At 38.3% G+C, this 20,186-nt stretch overlaps 1 protein-coding gene and 1 pseudogene across 2 annotated transcripts in view; both read left to right on the forward strand.

Annotated features, from left to right (window-relative positions):
• The window catches only part of RBL2 (RB transcriptional corepressor like 2), a 49,505-nt gene that overhangs the window by 15,765 nt on the left and 13,554 nt on the right, over positions 1–20,186 (forward strand). For both annotated transcript variants that reach the window (XM_032424116.1, XM_032424117.1), the window contains exons 6-17: positions 300–460; positions 553–617; positions 1,251–1,437; positions 4,841–5,007; positions 8,523–8,629; positions 9,543–9,646; positions 11,462–11,599; positions 12,761–12,925; positions 13,454–13,565; positions 16,349–16,618; positions 16,800–17,080; positions 17,172–17,348. In XM_032424116.1, the coding sequence (XP_032280007.1) occupies positions 300–460; positions 553–617; positions 1,251–1,437; positions 4,841–5,007; positions 8,523–8,629; positions 9,543–9,646; positions 11,462–11,599; positions 12,761–12,925; positions 13,454–13,565; positions 16,349–16,618; positions 16,800–17,080; positions 17,172–17,348 (1,934 nt within the window). The remainder of the gene's footprint in view (positions 1–299; positions 461–552; positions 618–1,250; positions 1,438–4,840; positions 5,008–8,522; positions 8,630–9,542; positions 9,647–11,461; positions 11,600–12,760; positions 12,926–13,453; positions 13,566–16,348; positions 16,619–16,799; positions 17,081–17,171; positions 17,349–20,186) is intronic.
• On the forward strand, positions 5,239–8,156 carry LOC116644510 (annotated as a pseudogene).

Genomic DNA, 20,186 nt, shown 5'->3' on the forward strand with positions numbered 1-20,186 from the left:
CTGAGCATCTTTTCATGTGTCTGTTGGCCGTCTGGATCTGCTTGTGTTCCTGCTCTCACTGTCTCTCTCTCTGTCAAATAAAGAAATAAAATCTTAAAAAAAAAAGATTACTGCCTATGTTTTCTTTTGTCTATTTGCTATTTTTGAGGTAAATTTAGAGTCAAATTAGGCCCTTATATATTGTTTCCTGTATACTTATATGCTAACTCACATGCTGATTAGACTCTATTTTCATTTATTACGATTTGACTTATTGAATGCTACCTGATCTCTCTCTTCTGTGATTTTATTCATTGTAGGCCTGTCTGAAGATTTTCATGCTAAGGATTCTAAACCTTCCTCCGACCCACCTTGTGTCATTGAGAAACTCTGTTCCTTACATGATGGCCTAGTTTTGGAAGCAAAGGGAATAAAAGAACATTTCTGGAAACCCTATATTAGGAAACTATATGAAAAAAAGGTTTGTAAGTAGTAAAGAAGTAATGTGAAAATATTTTCTGGGGAAAGATTTGTTTTAATATGATGACTTAAGGATCTTTTCTTTCATCATAGCTCCTTAAGGGAAAAGAAGAAAATCTTACGGGGTTTTTAGAGCCGGGGAATTTTGGAGAGAGTTTGTGAGTACTTCTGTTATCAAACTGTTTTAATATTTTAAATTGCATACTTAGAAAACCTTAGAGTTTACTGTTTTTATTGTTTGTACCCTGGAAATACAGAATATGTTTTGTGGGAGAACATAGAAAGCAGTGAAAAATTCCATCGACTGTTACTCTAAGCACATTGTTTTAAATTTATTGAAAATTGTGTGGCTGTTCTTTAAAGCTTTAATAGTTAAGCTTTTGGATCGTAATTTTTGAAATAAAGAAATTCTTTTGGAACTATATAGGTTAAAAACGATGATGTGGAAGTAGTGAGGTCTTCACAGATGCCTAGAGCAGCTAGGAAAGATAACTCAGCATGTCACTAGAAGCTGCACCTGCCAGGCAGACTGACTGGTACAGGGCACCCACCCTGAAACACTGTCCGCAAAATACACCCACTGTACGGAGGAGCGGCTTACTGTAGCAAGCTTGCGTTTCATACACCTCGGTTTTTATAATTAGCAATGGTCTGCAGTTTAGCTTTCGCAAAATTATTAGAACTTTTTAGTAAATTAAAAAAATGAAATAACTAAGTGGCCTAAAACATGAATTGAAATGGCAGTTCTGTGAGTGTATATGTTGTCTGTTTTCCTTTTTTTCCCCCTCTAGTAAAGCCATCAATAAGGCCTATGAGGAGTATGTTCTATCTGTTGGGAATTTAGATGAAAGGATATTTCTTGGAGAGGATGCTGAAGAGGAAATTGGGACTCTCTCCAGGTGTCTGAATTCTGGTTCAGGAACAGAGACTGCTGAAAGGGTGCAGATGAAAAACATCTTGCAGCAGCACTTCGACAAGGTGAGCTGGCCGGGGCCAGGAGAGCCGAAGTGCAGGTGCAGATGGGCCAGACGGGCCATTTTATGTGGGTAACTGTGTGTGTGTGTGCGCACACATGTTGCACTTCTTCCAGTATGAAAAAGAAAATGTTTGTCATACTTAATTGAAAAAGTTGTCTGTGTTTACTGATTTAATTTTTGTTAACATCAACTTTCAAAGTTTTGGGGTAGATCTGAGAGAGCATTTAATATAAATTTAAATGAATGTATCATGCTGATAGCTGTTGGTTTTGAAAAAAATGGGCCAGTAATATGCAGTCTTTATTTATTGAACATAGTAGACACAGAAAATGTCAGTTGACCTGAGGGGTGCCTTCATCTAGACACTAGGGAAACTGAGAATCTGTAGTCTTCAGGAAAATTCTGTTAAACAGAGTTTCAGGATCATGGTGTTATTTCTTGCATACACTTAGGGTGATGGAGACTAAGAGTTTCCCTTCTGTTGTATGATGTTCAGAGAAAATATACAGCTTTTGACAAGTGCCTCCCAAGATAGTGTGGGTAATTCCAAGGGGTAACTCACCTGTAAGATCAAACTTAAGGCTGCTTTGCTTATGCATTCAACAAATATTCTAAAGATATTCTATATGCCAGATAGTGTCCTGGACGCTGGGGATACATCAATGAACAAAACAGCCATGAATATCCTGTTTTATATTCTAATGTGGAGAGATAGATAAACAAGTAAATATACAGGACATCAGATGATGATATATGAAGAAAAGTAAAATCGAGTAGAGGTACAGAGTACTGGGGAGAAGGGAGAAAGGGTGGGCCTTGGGCTGCTAGACATAGGGCTGTGGGGAAAGGCATCTCCGAGGAGGTAACATCAACAGAGATGTGAAGTAAGTGAGGAAGCAAGTCATGTGAAGAGCTGAGAAATGTGTTTTGGAAGCCCAGAGAACAGCAAGTGCCAAGCCTTGCTGTGGGAGCATGGTTGGCTTTTTGGAGGAACCGTGAGAATGCTATGTGGTAAGAATAGAGTGAGTGAGTGAGTGAAAGAGTGATTAAAAAGTGAGGGGCGGGTGGACACAAGGGACAGGAGTTCCATATCGGGCGTTGGAAGCTGTAGTAAGAATTTTTGCCTTTCCTCTGATTGGGAGGAAAGCCATTAGGAAGGTGTTATGGAAAACAGTGACTGGATCAGTCTGATTGACATTTTTAAAGGTGTCATAAGGAAGTGTTTCGGGGGCAAGGTGGAAGAAGGGAATTAAGAGGCTGTTGCAGTAGTTCTGGTGATAGCTCACAGTGGTTTGGACCAGAGCAGTGGTTGTATTGGGGCTGTATTGTGCAGATGGCACCCACACGATTGCCTGATGGCTTGGATCCAGGATGTGAGAGAAAGAAGACAGTGATGACTCCAGTTGCATAAATGGTGTGAAAGCTGAAGTCCTTACGAAGGCCTCTAAGGTCCTCAGATATGCCGAGCATACCCCAACTCAAAGCCTGCACTCTTGCTGTTTCCTCTGCCTAGAACATGTTTCTTCGAGATATTCATGTGGTTTACTTCCTCACTTCTTTCAGGTCTCTGATAGACTGACCACTGTACAGAATAATAACCACCAACTTCCTCCCCAGCCTTCAGCACTTCCTTTCCCTCTTACTCTGCAATTAGTGTTCCTCTTAGTATTTGTCACTGTCTTAAGGTAAGTGGGTAGGTAGAAAGGATTGTTTGTCTGACAGTAAGTCATTTAGATACAAAGATAGGAAAAGAGAAAGAGTCATTTGTTATGCAAAGCTCTGGGACACTCCAAAAACTTAGAAGTCTTTACTTGGAGAAGGAATGTCCTGATATTTAAAAATCTCAATATTTATACCTGAGTCAGAGAAAGGCTCCTTAATCAGAATGCACGGGAAGCCTTAAGCCAAGAACTGAACAGTACTACCAAGAAGCTGCACGCTGACCTGGAGGACTGTGGACAGAAGGCTGTTGGTGGGAGTCCTGCCTTGTTCCCCCTGCAGAAGCACTGCTCCCTGTGGGCGGTGTGAGACGCGGCTGGCTGTTCTTGCTTTCCTGTGTGTGTGTGCAAGCTGTCCCCTCCCAGCGCAGCACTGGTTCGCATACAGGGAGGAAGCTGGCTCCAGGAAAAGCTGGGTAGAGCAGGGAGGAGCCTTCTGAATGTTCTTAACCTACCCAGGTCATCTTACCGATCTAAAAAAATTATAGAATTAATTTCTTTGAAACCAAGTAGAAGTCTTGGCTCTATCCTGTTTAAGTCACAGAGGAAGCATATAGATTTTGATGTGTATGGCGATCTTCTGTGCTTATCTATATCGCATTAAACTTGAGTAGTTTGTTTTGCTGGGTGAAGATTTTGCTGGGTGTTTTTACAAGTATCTCTAGAATAAATATACTTACTACATAGGGAAACATAGTTTTTCCTGAATATTGAAAAACACTCTTAAGCTATCTTAGCCTTTCAGAGTTTATTAGAAAAAATAGAAAAGATGTTTCACTAGCATATGTATTCATGCTTAAATTCTCGGACATGAAGTCATATATTTTTCATATTTATATTCAAGAATGTTGACTTATATGTATTTCCCTGAAGGTCCGTCTCCTTTAGGGGGGAAAGATAGATAGATTCCTGTAACTAAAGGTAAAGGAGGGGCAGGAAGGCTGAAGAAAGCTGTTTGTTCTGTGTCAGGCTGTTCTTTCATCCAGGAGTGTTGCTGTGTCCCACCTCTCTGAAACAAATGTGATGATTTAGATGGGCTTTTGTTAAATCATGGAATTCATCCGGGCCAGGTTTAATTCACCGCTTGCTTTTGTCAGTCTGTAAGTAGTCAGAAAAAAGTAGTAGATGGGAGCTGTGAAATTCTGTTTCTCAGGGATATTCTTAATAGTTTATTGCTTATTTGTGCCTTTCTGCTTAGGTTTGAAGTAGGGATACTAGGGAACTATGCCTTATCTTAAAGGTTTAACTTTTTCTTTTTTTAAAAAGATTTTATTTATTTATTAGTGAGTGAGAAGGACAAGGGAGAGGCAGAGGCAGAGGGAGAAGCAGATTCCCCGCTGAGCAGGGAGCCCCATGTGGGGCTCGATCCCAGGACCCTGGGATCATGACCTGAGCCGAAGGCAGACGCTTAACTGACTGAGCCACTCAGGAGCTCCTTAAAGGTTTAGCTTTTAAGAGACAAACTTCCTAGTTGGCTAAAATACAAATTGTCCTTTCACACATCTTCACATGGAGGGTGGTAGCTCCTAGTGGCGTTAGTATGTTTAAATTCCAAGGATGGTGATATTTGAATCATTAAAATTTATTGATAAAGTCTGATTGGTTTAAATTCTCATTTGTGAAGTAATTAAAGTCATTCTGACCTAAAATAATGTTCTCTCCGTCCCCACCCCACCCCCAATTTAGTCTAAAGCACTTAGAATCTCCACACCACTTACCGGTGTGAGGTACATGAAGGATAACAGCCCTTGTGTGACCCCAGTGTCTACGGCAGCACACAGCTTGAGCCGTCTTCACGCCATGCTAACAGGCCTCAGGAATGCACCAAGTGAGAAACTGGAACAGATTCTAAGGTTAGTTTGAGCCCTTCTTGCCTTCTAAGATTTGATTGTTGACCATTTTCTATTTTAATTTTTTAACTTTTAGTGCCTTAATTCACTCATTATTAATCGTATACCAGTTGCATGCTCAGACCCTGTTGTTAGTCTGTGGAGGGCATAGTAATATGGGATGTATGAATAGAAGGTGATCATTTTTCCTCAGTATCTTCGTGTGTTCCAGCTGTTATCACAGAAGACCATAGACTGGGTGACTTACAAACAACAGTATCAAGGTGCCAAGATGCAGTGTCTGGTGAGAACTGCTTCCTGGTCTTTTTGCTCTCCTCACATGGTGTGAGGAGGCACGGGAACTCTCTAGGGCCTCTTTGATAAGCGCACTAATCCCATTCACGAGGGCTCCACTGTCATGACCTAATCACTCCCAAAGGCCCCACTGCCAAATACCATCACATTGGGGGATTAGGTTTCAACATGAGAATTTGGAGGGGGAGCACAAATATTCAGTCCTGTAGCACTCAGATTTCTCTTATGTAGTATGGGAGGCAGTAACTAACAACACCGTACACTGTAGATTAAAGCACCAAACTGTTACCAACTGTTCTATCTTAAGATTTCAGGGAAAGAGGGATCAATAAAGATGGGAGTTGTCAAAGGACTCCATGAAGAGGTTTGGACCTCTGCAAATTTCTGAGGGGTGGGTCAGATTTGAAAAGATAAACACTTATATTCCTAACTAACGTCAAACCACTGTAACTGCTGTACGTTCTATAGAATACCCTGACCCTGAAAATGAGGGTAACTGCCCTCAGTGCTCTGATCTGCCTAAGACTGGTGGGAATGTCACTGAGCTTTAGTGAAAAGCATAATAAACTGAATCTCATCACCTGTGCATAGTTTTTGTAAATTTATTTCAAAATATTACCTCCAGGGCCCCTCCTAGTTCTAAAAAGTATAGGATTTGATGACACAGACCCTATAGGAGCCCATTTTGTTTCTGGTGGTGTAGTGTAAGAAGGCCCAGTATACATACTGTAGTAATTTCTTATTCACAGCTGGACTCATTAAACATGAAGTCTGCTTTATTTATAAACTTGATTGTGATTAATATCCAGTAGGCTATGTCTGTCTGGCCTCTTCCTAAGTCGTGTTTCTCAGACCTTGTTTACGTAGAATAGAGAAGCATTTTATAAATACATTTTAGAAGACTGACTTAGTCTTTATATCTTACAGATCTCTTTAAAATCTCTAACCAGGTGTAGCAGCTTCTTTAATCTTAAACACCATTAGTGGGGTTAAATATTACCAGTAAATATTAGGTGAAGCCAAAGAGTCCTGTTTCCTGAAAGGTACCTGTGTGTGTTCATAAATAAAATTCTGCTTGTATATGATATTCAGTGGCTAACTCCAGCAGGATTATAACTGATTTTTATTTTCTTTATAATTTTCTAAACTTGCTAAGCTTTTACAATGAATATGTGTATCTATGATCAAGATAATAACATAGTTGCTTCAACACAGTCATGCTGAGCTGGCATCTGCACCTGGAATTGGACAGGGCCACAACCTCTGCTGTGCCCACCACTTCCCATGATCTCTGGACCATGGACCCCCACAAAGTGAGCGAGCGTCAGGCCTTTGTGAAAATGCATAAGCAGGATCCGAGCATTCTGCACACTGAGGAAATGCACTTCCTGAAGGAGTGGATGGAGAGCATGGAGGGTAAAATACTACCTGCTACTCATAAAACTAAATCAGAAGAAAATATCAAGAAAGAAAAAACAGATAGTAAGAAGGCAGAGGAAAACATAAAGACAAACGAACCATCAAGTGAGGAAAGTAGTCTAGAAATTGACAGTGAAGGTGTGATTGAACCAGATACTGATGCCCCTGAAGAAATGGGAGATGACAGTGTAGAGGTGACTGGGGAAATGATGGATCAGGCAAATGATAAAAAAAGTGGCTGCCATTGATGCCCTAAATGATAGTGAACTACAGAAAGCCATTGACTTGTTCACAGATGCCATAAGCTGAATCCTTGCTTGGCCATTCTGTATGCCAAGAGAGCCGGTGTCTTCATCGAATTACAGAAGCCAAATGCTGCCATCCAAGACTATGACAGAGCTATTGAAATAAATCCCGATTCAGCTCAGCCTTACAAGTGGCGAGGGAAAGCACACAGACTTCTGGGCCACTGGGAAGAAGCAGCACATAATCTTGCCCTTGCTTGTAAACTGGATTATGATGAAGATGCTAGTGCAATGCTGAAAGAAGTTCAACCAACCGCCCAGAAAATTGCCGAACATCGAGAAAGTATGAGTAAAAAAGTAAGAGTGAAAGATCAAAGAAAGAATAGAAAGTGTTAAGAAGGTTCGGGAAGAACATGAGGGAGCCCAGAGGGAGGAAGAAGCCAGATGACAATCAGGAGCCCAGACTAGCTCTTTTCTAGGTGGCTTTCCTGTGGGAATGCGTGGAATGGCAGGGGGCAAGCCTGGAATGGAAGGGATGCCCCTGGGCTCAATGAAGTTCTTAGTGACCAAAGGTTCTTGCAGCCATGCAGGATCCAGATGTTATGGGTGGCCTTCTGGGATGTGGCCCAGAACCCAGCAAATGTGTCAAATAGCCGAGCAACCCAAAAGTTATGAATCTCATCAGTAAATTGTCAAATTTGGAGGTCAAGCATAATGCCCTTCAGACGGATAAGACCCTTGCTGAAGGAAAAACAACTTAGATCACCTAATGGATGTCGCAGTAATACAGTGTACCTCTGACCTCGTGGAGAGAAAGCTGGGGTGCTATGAAGAGAATCCCTACCCCTCGGCCCCATGTGCAACCCAAACATTTTGTAGTGGTTTGCTATTGGGTATTCATTCACATAATGTTTTCCTACCAGGAATTCCTACTAGGAATTTTAAACCTTAAAAATACTTAAAAACAAGTTAAAAGGGTGTGTTAATCCCTTAAAAAAAAAAAAAAAAGACGAAAATGTTATAAAGGCCCACGTGATGATAATTTGTATAATGCTTCTGCATCGAACATATATTGCCTTTCTGGTTTAAAAAAAAAAATGAAATAAACCTCGTTTTGGAGGAAAAAATGTAGAGTGCCAGTAATGGTTTATATAAGTCTGTAGTATAGTTTATATACCTCCTCATTCTGTTTTCTTCCAGGAGTTCCTAATGGGAGTTGTATTGCCCTCTGAGGAAACAGTTGAAGGCAATTTTGTTTGTTACCAGTGATTGCAGATGTGTAGGGTAGGTGGGGGCCAGTCAAGAAGGCTAAACTTAACTGCAGTAAAGGTACAGCTCCATGCAAGAAATATTTTTTTTTCCCTCAAAATGGTTATAACCAACACTTTTGATAAGGAGGTATGGGATTTCCTAGAATAATTTGGGAAGTGTGTAGTTTTTGTTCAAAGTATTTTATATTTACAGGTTAGTAAAATTACAGAGTTATAAATAGTTTATTACTTTGTAACTGGGTTAGACCTTTAAGTTGGATAATTTCTTACTCTTTTTTTTTTTTTTTAGGACGTGTTCCAGAGATCCAACACAGGCCATTGCCAACAGACTGAAAGAAATGTATGAAATATATTCTCAGCATTGCCAGCCAGATGAGGATTTCAGTAATTCTAAAGGTAAGGCTTAATACTGTCCATCTTGTTCTCATCTTTGATGTTTAAGTACATGGAGTCCTTTCTTGGTAAGTGAATCAGAAATATGAAGAATAGATTTAGGACTTTAGATTGAGGGCTACAATATGGATGTCCAATTTTTCTGTTAACCAAGTGGTTTCTGGGCCCGTCTCCATAAGAGAAAATGTAGACCGATGCCTGGTACTTTGTTTGCAAAATCTTTAGTTTCATTTGTAGACTGGGTATTATTAAATTTAGGAGTATAGTGATTCTTCAAAATATTAAGAATGAGTTCAGAAGATATAACTGTTTTATGCCCATACCTGTTCTAGAAGTTGTCTGATGTCATGAATTAGAACCAAGTATGAGTAGAATAGTAAACCAATTATATATACCTCTTAGCATAGAGCTGCTCAGTTCAAACTTACCAAAAAAAAAAAAAAAAAAAGCATGACTCTTAATGGAACGCTATTATAGTTTTTAAGTGCAAATTTCATTTCACAGGGGCGCCTGGGTGGCTCAGTTGGTTAAGTGTCTGCCTTAGGCCCAGGTCATGATCCCAGGGTCTTGGGATCAAGTCCCACATCAGGCTCCTTGCTCAACGGGGAGTCTGCTTCTCCCTTTCTCTCTGCCTGCCGGTCCCCCTGCTTGTCTCCCTCTCTCGCTGTCAAATAAATAAATAAAATCTTCTTAAAAAAAATTTCATTTCACAGTTTTAGAAAAATGTTAGTGTTACTGTGGCTACCATGAAGAAAATTAAGAAATCTTAGGAATGATTGGTGTAGCAGCTATAGGAAGTGCATATATATGAAGTAATTGGTTGGTTTTTAAATTTTCTTTTGTGGGCAGGGAATGGGGTAGACTCACTTTCTACAATATGTTCTTTGCATATGACTCTTGTCTTTTATTTGTGCAGAAATTGCCAGCAAATATTTTCGTTTTGCAGAGATGCTTTACTATAAAGTATTAGAATCTGTTATTGAACAGGAACAGAAAAGACTGGGAGACATGGATTTATCTGTGAGTAAATCACCAATGTATTGGTCAGCACAAGAAAATGTAGTTTCCTTTTAGCCCTACCCATACAAAACCCAGACTAAACCAAACAAAGATAAAACCGTAGCTTTGAGGGAATAAGATTGGCAGCTGAGGAAACTCCTGTCTTCGCCTCCGGTCCCCCCCTTAGTGTTTCTCAGTGTGGTAGGCCATGCACTAGAACTCACGGCTTCTGTGGGCAGTAAGACTCCATAGTCAAAGACTGAAACATTCAGACTTAAGGTAAATTGAGTTTTTAGAATGCATGGACTTATTAACCGGCACATTCCCCGAACAAACCTTGTATAGCAAGAATAAGTTGACTATTGACTAAGTAGGACTTTAACATAAATATTCAGCCATTGCTCTTTGACTAAGAAAATTATTTTTTCTAGATTTTACTAGTCAAGAAATATAAATTGATTTTGAAATAAGTATTTACTTTTAATGACACAAAAATGCTTTTTAAAAACTATTTTAGAAAAAATTGTAAAACTGACCGATAATTGTTCTAATTTCATGTAACTATTTACATTTCTTTTTTATACATGAAATTATGGGTGTAGGAATTTAAAAGGCTGTTAAGACAAATTTTTAAATTTTGAAACACATACAGGAGGGTATATAAAACAGTTGCAGTTTACGGCTGATGATAAGTGGATACCTTCACACCCAGCCAAGAAACTTACTAAAACAATTTTTTATTGTAGTAAAATATACATAACATAAAACTTACCATTTTAAGCATTTTTAAGTGTACAATTCAGTGGCATTAAGTACATTCATGGTGTTGTGCAACCCTCACCACCAGCCATGTTTAGAACTTTTTCATCATCCCCAACTGAAAGTCTGTACCCATTAAGCAATGACTCCCCATTCTCACTTCCCTTGAGCTCCTGGTAATCTCTACTCTACTTTCTGTCTCCACAAATTAACCTGTTCTAGGTATAATCATATAGTATTTGTTCTTTTGTGTCCCACGTATTTCACTTGGCCTGGTGTATTCAAGGTTCATCTGTGTTTTAGCATGTCAGAATTTCATTCCTTTTTAAGGCTGAATAGTATTCAGAATATTATTCATAATCAACAGTATATAATTGTTTGCCTTTTTTTTTTGGTCAAGTTGTAGGAGTTCTTTATGTATCCTTATATATGATTTGCAAATATTTTCTCCCATTCTGTGGGTTGTGTCTTTACTTCATTGATAGTGTCCTTTGATAGACAACAGGTTTTAATTTTGATGAAGCCCAAATTATGCTTTTTTCTCCTGTTGCCTATGTTTCTGGTGTCTAAGTAACTTTTTAATTCAAAAATAGTAAATGTTTATGTACAGATTTGAGAAATTAATAGCCAAAAAAAGGGGGGGGAATGTGATTATGTCTCCTGAGAGGAGTATGTTCACTTGTGGCCCATGACCATCTAGCCAGTCACCTGCCTTCCAGCTGTCTTTTTTCTGACAGTGGCCTATAACTGTAAATACTGTTTTGTAACCTCTTTCCACATTATTATTCCCCTAAGCAGCAGGGCGTATGTATATTTTTGTTAGGGATATAATTTTTTATCAGCTACATTTCACAATATGTAAGATTTTTGAAAGTTCTCTTACATTCTTGTAATACTTGTTTTGCTAAAACATGGGCTTATTACGCTAAGAAAAGTTCTGTAAGAAAGTAAGCACATACTTCTCACTAACTCAGAAAATAAGACTTCCTTTGATATTTTTATTTAACTTTACTGAGTAGGAAATGTCTTTGTTAGAGTAGGCTAATATTTCTAAATGTTAATAACTTTGTTTTATAGGGCATTCTGGAACAAGATGCATTCCATAGATCGCTTTTGGCCTGCTGCCTTGAGGTCGTCACTTTTTCTTATAAGCCTCCTGGGAGTTTTCCATTTATTACTGAAATATTTGATGTGCCACTTTATCATTTTTATAAGGTATTTTTAAAAATCTGATACTGATAAAGAAATTGTAGATGCAACCAACTTCCTGTTGTTAGCCAGCTAATTCATTTTGCTACCTAAGTACATCTCTTCTCTTTTTAATAATATATTTAGTAGTTTTTACTCTATCTGGGGAGAAGAAATAGAAGAGTCTTAAGAACTATTTAAATTCTTCTCAGATAGTATAAAGACCTATTTGGGGTAAAAGCTTCATTTGATTCTTCCTTTTATCTGCTATAGGCTTTTAGAATACTTTCATTTTATTGGCTAGGAAGCCTTTAAAAAAAGTAGCAAACAAATCAGTAGCTAATCTTATATAACAACCTTTTTAAATTTTATATTTTAATTAAGTAGGCTCCACACCCAGCGTGGAGCCCAACGCCAGGCTTGAATTCACAACGCTGAGATCAAGACCTGAGCTTAAATCGAGACAGATGCTTACCTGACTGAGCCACTCAGGTGCCCCAACCTTTTTTTATTTTATGGAAATAACATTGAAAAGTGTCTTTCAGGAGAAAAAAATTCTCTTTCACATGTTATATAGAAGTGCAGAGTGATGGCAATGACTTGGTGGTAATTGTTTTTGTCTTGATATCAGTTTAGTGTATGGGTTTATCTTAATTCTAATACAGTAGTCAAAAATCAGTTTTTTTAGTGGCATGGATTGAATGTTTAGACTTTTTGTTTTATTTATTTATTTACTTATTTATGTATTTATTATTTTTTTAAGTAATCTCTACACCTAACGTGGGGTTTGAACTCACAATCCTGAGAGTAAGAGTCAGATGCTCTGCCAACTGAGGCAGCCAGGTGCCCCTAGAGTTTTTAAATGTGAAATGTTAAGAGTAATATTTTTCAGCTTTAATAGAAAAGGCATCTTTTTTCTTTGAAAAATGTTTAAAATATGCCATTATACAAAAGATTTTCTGTAATTCCTACATGAATTTTAAATAATAGTTATTTATAAAGACAGTGAAAGGAAGACCAGCTGTTTCAAAATAGTACTATTATTTAGATTTGTAATTTTTGATGAATTATCTGTTGATCTATAAATATGTAAAAAAAAAAATTTACCCATTTTGCTTCACACTTAATAAACAAGTTTTTGGTGACAAAAATAATTATTAAAGCAGGGCATTTTTTTTTAAATTTCAGGTGATAGAAGTATTCATTAGAGCAGAAGATGGTCTTTGTAGAGAGGTGGTTAAACACCTTAATCAGATTGAAGAACAGATCTTGGATCATTTGGCATGGAAACCAGAGTCTCCACTCTGGGACAGAATTAGAGACAATGAAAACAGAGTTCCTACTTGTGAAGAGGTTTGTGAAAATACCTTAACATCTTTCTATAACAAAAGTACATCAGTAACTAGTCTGTTTATATTCTTGTTTCATTGAGAGCAATTAAATTTAGTGTCTTTGTTATGGGAAGTGGGAGGGTGGCAGTTGCGTTTAAAATGGTACAGTCACCCCTGTATCTAAGAAGAAACCCCTGAGTCTATGAGTCAGAAATAATGTGTGATTGCCCTACGGTTTCAGTGCCAGAGTAAGAATTCAGTGTTCTCTCTTAATTTTCTAGTCAAGTTTCTATACATTAGAATGGTTGGTATTCTGATTCTCTAAATCAGTAATGAAGACTGATTCATATTTAGTATTCAGCTATTAGCTTTGAATTTTTTAAGCCTGCCAGACTTTTTTTTTCAACTTCAGTATGAAAATGGAAAAGACAGCTGATTTTATTTAGGTTGAGTAACTGGTGAGCCAAGTTTTCTTTTGCCTTAGATTGTGACTGTATTTCTAATGAAAATGCCTTTTTGAGTAAGACATTGCGTATATCATTCTTTATAGGTTATGCCACCTCAGAATCTGGAAAGAGCAGAAGATATTTGTATTACTGGCTCTCCTTTGACTCCCAGAAGAGTGAGTGAAGTTCGCGCTGATACTGGAGGACTTGGAAGAAGTAAGTTTAAAATACTAGGGGGAATATTTGGGAGCCTAATATCTGGGAATTGAAATTCTATCTAAAACTACAAGTGAAGTTAATAGAGTTTATATAGAAGAACTATTTTGTGCATTATAGTACCACATGGATCACTTAAAAGTAATGCTTTTGAAGAATATTTAAGAACACAGGAAGATGCATGTAATAACAAGTGACTATAAAAAGAGAATGCTATATATTAACGTGATTCTTACATTTGAAGTGTGTGTTTACATATAAGCATATAGAAGGGCTGAAATGGAAAAACCAAACTATTAAGAACAATTATTATTGGATGATAGAATTCCAGGTGCTTTCTGTAAAGTTTTTAAGATGATTATGTATTTCTTCTAAAATCAGAAGATGGGCACCTGGGTGGCTCAGTTAGTTGAACGTCCAACTCTTGATTTTGCCTCAGGTCATGATCTTGGGGTTGTGGGATTGAGCCCCGAGTTGGGCTCCACACTTGGCATAGAGTCTGCTTGAGTTTCTCTCCCTCTGCCCCTCCCCCTGCTCATGTGTGCGCGCGCTCTCTCAAATAAATCTTAAAAAAACAAAACAGAAAAGCTTCTTTTAAATTTTTTTTTATTATGTTATGTTAGTCACCATACAGTACTTCATTAGTTTTTGATGTAGTGTTCCATGATTTATTATTTGCATATAACACCCAGTGCTCATTGCAATATGTGCCCTCCTGAACACCCATCACCGGGCTACAGAGCTGTATGATGCAATTAGGTATAGACAAGCAAGTGAGTTAAAAGTACTGAATGGCCAGAGCGAGTTCAGCTTTGACTCTTGTCAGTCGAGCTGTGCTATCCTGGTTAATATGACAGCAGCGCTGGCCCAAGAAGTACAGAAAAGAGAAGTTTCACTATTCATCTGGTTATATTTAGGCAGCTTTTTAAAAAAAGTAATCTCTGTGCCCATCATGGGGCTCGAACTCAGAACCCCAAGATCAAGAGTCATATGCCCTGGGGCGCCTGGGTGGCTCAGTTGGTTAAGCGACTGCCTTCGGCTCAGGTCATGATCCTGGAGTCCCTGGATCGAGTCCCGCATCGGGCTCCCTGCTCGGCAGGGAGCCTGCTTCTCCCTATGACCCTCACCCCTCTCATGTGCTCTCTCTCTCTGTCTCAAATAAATAAATAAAATCTTTAAAAAAAAAAAAAAGAGTCATATGCCCTGTGGGCTGAGCCAGCCAGGCTCCCCATCAGGCAGCTATTTGTAACATCTTCCAGGTTCAAGGTTTAAGTTTACATAGTTGAGACAAAACTGCTTTTTAAAAAGTGATTCTGTAAATTTAGAGAGTTCTAAATCCTTAGATGCCATTAGAAGGATATTGTTGTTTCTAGATCAACCTCTTAATGTAATTGATAAGCACTGGCTGTAGACGAAAGATCAGTTTTAAAATCAGGAATCACTTTATGTCAGTGCATACTCAATAAATATGGATGATCTCTATGAAAATGTCCTGATTTCTTGGAAGAGGTGTCATAATGGCCTAACTATTTTTCTGCTTTTATCCACCTAAGACCCACAGATCTGACAGCCGGTCTTCCTCAGTCCTGTATCTGTAGTTTTTCCTTCCCTAGTCTGTGGATTAGAACTTGACTTTATATTTCATTTTCTTTGTACTCATCACTTTTCCAATTTCAAGGTCTCTTAATGCATTACAAGATAATGATCATAATGCATTCTTTCCAACTGCAGCTTTGTTCCAAATACAAATCTAGTCAGTTTATTGGCTTTTGTACCATTGAGAAATTTAAACGTTAAGCTGTAGACTGTCAGGACTACTCCTGTCAATCCCCTTATGACCTCCCTACATACATTTTTTAATTTAAAAAACCTACTGATGTGTTGTTGAACATGCTGCTTGAAAATTCAGGCACTGTCAGCCACTGTTGTGAATATTTAACAACAGACCGTGTCATGAAGGTTACAGAGTTTGTTTCTATTTATGATGGTGAAGAAGTTTTGGAAATAGCGGTGATGGTTGCACAACATTGTGAATGGAATTAATGCCACTGAATTGTACACATAAAAATGGTTAAAATGGCATATTACATGTTATATACATTTATATTAAAGAAACTAATAATGTAATATACCAAAAACCATTGAAGTGTACAATTTAAGTGATTAAAATATATGTGAATTATATCTGAGTAAAATTTAAAAACTATAATAAACTAAGCTTAATTGAGTCCAAAACACATATATCCATTCTTGCTGAAGAACATTACTGAGTGTTAGTAATTTTCTGTATGTGGAAAAAGGACAAAGATGAAAACTAATAAAACTGGGGTGAAATGCTCCCAGATGAAATCATAGTAATATCAAGTCCCCTTGTTGAGTAGTGGCTTTACAGTAAAATCACATTGTATGTGAGTGTTAGGTAGAAATTGAATATGGTCAAAAGTATTGTAGGAAAATAGAGTAATTCTTTAAATTGCTCTTAAGTCATCAAGGTTCTGTAGCAGTAGAGGGCAGAGTTTGGTTTGATTTAGCCAAAGCTGGAATAAAGTAGGGAGCACTGTGAAACAAATAGAGAAAAATTCCTGTGTTTAAATTTTGCTCTTAATAGTGTCTGGTTGAGTTTTCATTAGTTGAATGTAGCTATGATATGACTCCTGTGATTTTTATGAAGTATTTCAGACACTGATCAGTTTTGAACTTAAGAGCTTGGATTCAGAAGTTAGGTCTGAGTTTCCTTGAGTTAAACCGTTTGTTTGATTTGTCGTTGTTGTTGTTGACTCTAGGCCTAACATCTCCAGCCACACTGTATGACAGATACAGCTCCCCAACAGCCAGCTCGACCAGAAGGCGGCTGTTTGTTGAGAATGATAACCCCTCTGACGGAGGGACACCTGGGCGCATTCCCCCACAACCCCTAGTCAATGCTGTCCCTGTGCAGAATGTATCTGGAGATGCTGTTCCTGTCACGCCAGTTCCTGGACAGACTTTGGTCACCATGGCAACAGCCACCGTCACAGCCAACAATGGACAAACAGTGACCATTCCTGTACAAGGTAAGGAAGTTGGATATTGAGTTCTTTCTTGGTGGCATTTATTGGAAAGTCACTTGAGATTTGGCTGGAATGACAATATGAGAGAAGAGTGGAGCGGGGAAGGAGGCTGGGAGGGGGGAAATTGGAAACCTATGCCTGGAGAACCTTTCATCCTCCTCATTTTCTCCCTAACAAACTGTAGGTATTGCGAATGAAAATGGAGGGATAACATTCTTCCCAGTCCAGGTCAATGTCACAGGGCAGGCACAAGCTGTGACTGGCTCCATCCAGCCCCTGAGTGCTCAGGCCCTGGCTGGAAGTTTGAGCTCTCAACAGGTGACAGGAACAACCTTGCAAGTCCCTGGTCAGGTGGCCATTCAACAGATTTCCCCAGGTGGACACCAGCAGAAACAAGGCCCACCTTTAACTGGCAGCAGTATTAGACCCAGGAAGACCAGCTCTTTATCGCTTTTCTTTAGAAAGGTAATTTTTCCTATACCCTTACCAGAGCAGAAGCTTGGGAAATATAAGTGTTAGGTAAACAAAGTTTGAAATGTTTCTGTTTATCTACCAGGTTTACCACTTGGCAGGTGTCCGCCTTCGGGATCTTTGTGCTAAACTGGATATTTCAGATGAACTGAGGAAAAAAATCTGGACCTGCTTTGAATTCTCCATAATTCAGTGTCCTGAACTTATGATGGACAGACATCTGGACCAGTTGTTGATGTGTGCCATTTATGTGATGGCAAAGGTGAGTACCATTTGGAATATAAAAGGAAAAAGTAAAGATGCCACTTCCGTACTCTCAGAACACTTTTAACAGTTTTATTGAGATATAATTCACTCCATTCATTCATTTTTAAGTAGGCCCCACACCCAGCATGGAGCCCATTGCGGGGCTTGAACTCACAACACTGAGATCAAGACCTGAGCTGAGATCAAGAGTTAGGACGCTTAACCAACTGAGCCACCCAGGCACCCTTTAATTCACTCATTTAAAATGTACAACTCTGGATTTTAGTACATTTTAGTACATTTACAGATATGTGCAACCATCACCACAGTAAATTTTAGAACATAATATTCCATTGTATGAATATATGATATTTTGTTTATGCATCAGATCATGGTCATCTGGGTATTTTCACTTTTTGGCTATTATGAATAATGCTGTCATGAACATTTGTGTACAAGTTTTTGTGTGGACATGTTTTCATTTCTCTTTGGTATGTACCCAAGAGTGGATTGCTAGCTAGGTCATATACTGTGTTTAACCACTGAGGAACTGCCAGACTATTTTTCCAAAGTCCCTGCACCATTTTGTACTTCCACCAGCAGTGTATGAAGGTCCTCATTTTTCCACCTTTTCATCAGCACTTTTTTTTTTTTAAGATCTTACCTATTTGACAGAGCACAAGCAGGGGGAGTGGCAGGCAGAGGGAGAGGGAGAAGAAGGCTCCCCGCTGAGCAAGGAACCTGGTGCAGGGCTCTATCCCAGGACCCTGGGATCATGGCCTGAGCCAAAGGCAGATGCTTAACTTACTGAGCCACCCAGGAGCCCCTCATCAGCACTTTTTATTATCAGACATTGTTTTCTAAAATAACTTATTGAGGTGAAATTCACATAACATAAGTCAGCCATTTTTTAAGTGAACAATTCAGTGGTATTTAGTACATTCCCAATATTATACACCCAATCTTTGTCTTGTTCCAAAACATTTCCATCCCTGCAGAGTAAAACTACTTACTGAGTAGGTTGTCTGCATTCCCCCTCCCACTAGCTCCTGGCACCCACCATTCTACTTTCTTTTTCTATGAATTTGACTATCTCAGGTGCCTCTAGGAGTCATACAGTATTTGTCTTTTTATGACTGGTTTATTTCAGTTAGTATAATGTCCTCAAGATATATCCGTGTTGTAGCATGAGTTGTAATTTTCTCCCTTGTTAAGGCTGAATGAGCTTCCATTGTATGGACATACCACATTTTGTTTATCCGTTCATCCATTGATGCCCACTTGGGTAGCTTCCACTTTTTAGCTATTGTGAATAATGCTACTATGAACATGAGTGTATGAATATCTCTTCAAGTTTTTAGTTTCATTCTTTTTGTATAGACCCAAAAGTGGAATTGCTGGGTCATATGGTAATTCTGTTTAATTTTTTGAGAAATTTGCCATATTTTTCACGGCAGCTGCACCATTTTACATTCCCACCAGCAGTGCATGAGAGAGTTCTGATTTTTCTACATCCTTGCCAGCTTCTTTTCTATTATTATATTCATCCCAGTGAGTATTGATTGATACATTCTGGTGGTTTTGACATATATTTCCCTAATGACTATTGATGTTGAGTATCTTTTAGTGTGCTTATTGGTTGTTATTTGAGTTTTTGATTCTGGCCATCCCAATCATTTGTTTACTGGTCATTTGTTTATCTTCTTTGGTGAAATACTAGTTTAAATCCTTTGCCAATTTTTTTATTTGGATTGTGCTTTTTTGCAATTGGGCCATAGTTCTTTATACATTCTGGATGCAACTCTCTTATCAGATATTTGCAAATATTTTCTCTCATTCTGTGTGTTTTTGCACTTACTTGATAGTGTTATTTGAACCGTAGTAGTTTTTAATTTTGATTAAGTCTATTTTTTTCTTTGTTGCTTGTACTTTTGCTGTCATATTTAAGAATACACACTGCCAAATCCAAGGTCATGAATATTTATCTGTTTTCTTCTAAGAGTTTTATAGTTTATCTCTTACATTTAGGTCTTTGATCCATTTTGAGTAACTTTTATACATGGTAGGAGGTAGGAGTCTATCCAAAGATCAACTCTCTTGACTGCTATGGGGCGCCTGGGTGGCTCAGTCGTTAAGCATCTGCCTGGTCCTGGGATCGAGCCCCCTGCTCCGTGGGAAGCCTGCTTCTCCCTTCCCTGCTCCCCCTGCTTGTGTTCCCTCTCTCGCTGTGTCTCTGTCAAATAAATAAAATCTTAAAGAAAATCAACTGTCTTAGCAACTTCCAAGTATATAATACGGTATTGTTAACTATAGTCAAATGCTAGATGTTAGATCCCTAAAACTTACTCATCTTATAACTGGAAGTTTGTACTCTTTGACCAACATCTCCCCAATTTCCCCACCCCAACATATGCATCTTAACTATATCAAAATCAGCTTCAGATTTATATTGACTTAATTCCAGTGAGATAAAGAAGTATCCTATGTAGCTGTTTCCTTTTGATCTTTTGAGGTGTATTGTGATACATATTACATCCATAAGTGTTATAAATCCAACAATTGCATTGCTCTTTTATAATTCTATGACTTTTAAAGGAGCTGAGAGAAGAAGTATATTCAATGTACATCTTTTGTTAATCTCATCATTTCTGATTCTCTTTATTGGTTCCTGTGGTTTTGAGTTGTCATCTGGAATCATTTCCTTAGCCCAGTACAGCGTTCCTCCTCCTTCTTCTGTGCTGTTCTTGGCAAATATATCACATTTCTGTATGTTTTAGGCCCTATAAAACATTATATATGTATTGTTTTATACAATGGCTTTTTAAATCAGTTAAGGAGAAATAAATACACATTT

This window comes from Phoca vitulina, unplaced genomic scaffold (assembly GCF_004348235.1).
Source record: "Phoca vitulina isolate PV1807 unplaced genomic scaffold, GSC_HSeal_1.0 scaffold30, whole genome shotgun sequence".
NCBI lineage: Eukaryota > Metazoa > Chordata > Mammalia > Carnivora > Phocidae > Phoca > Phoca vitulina.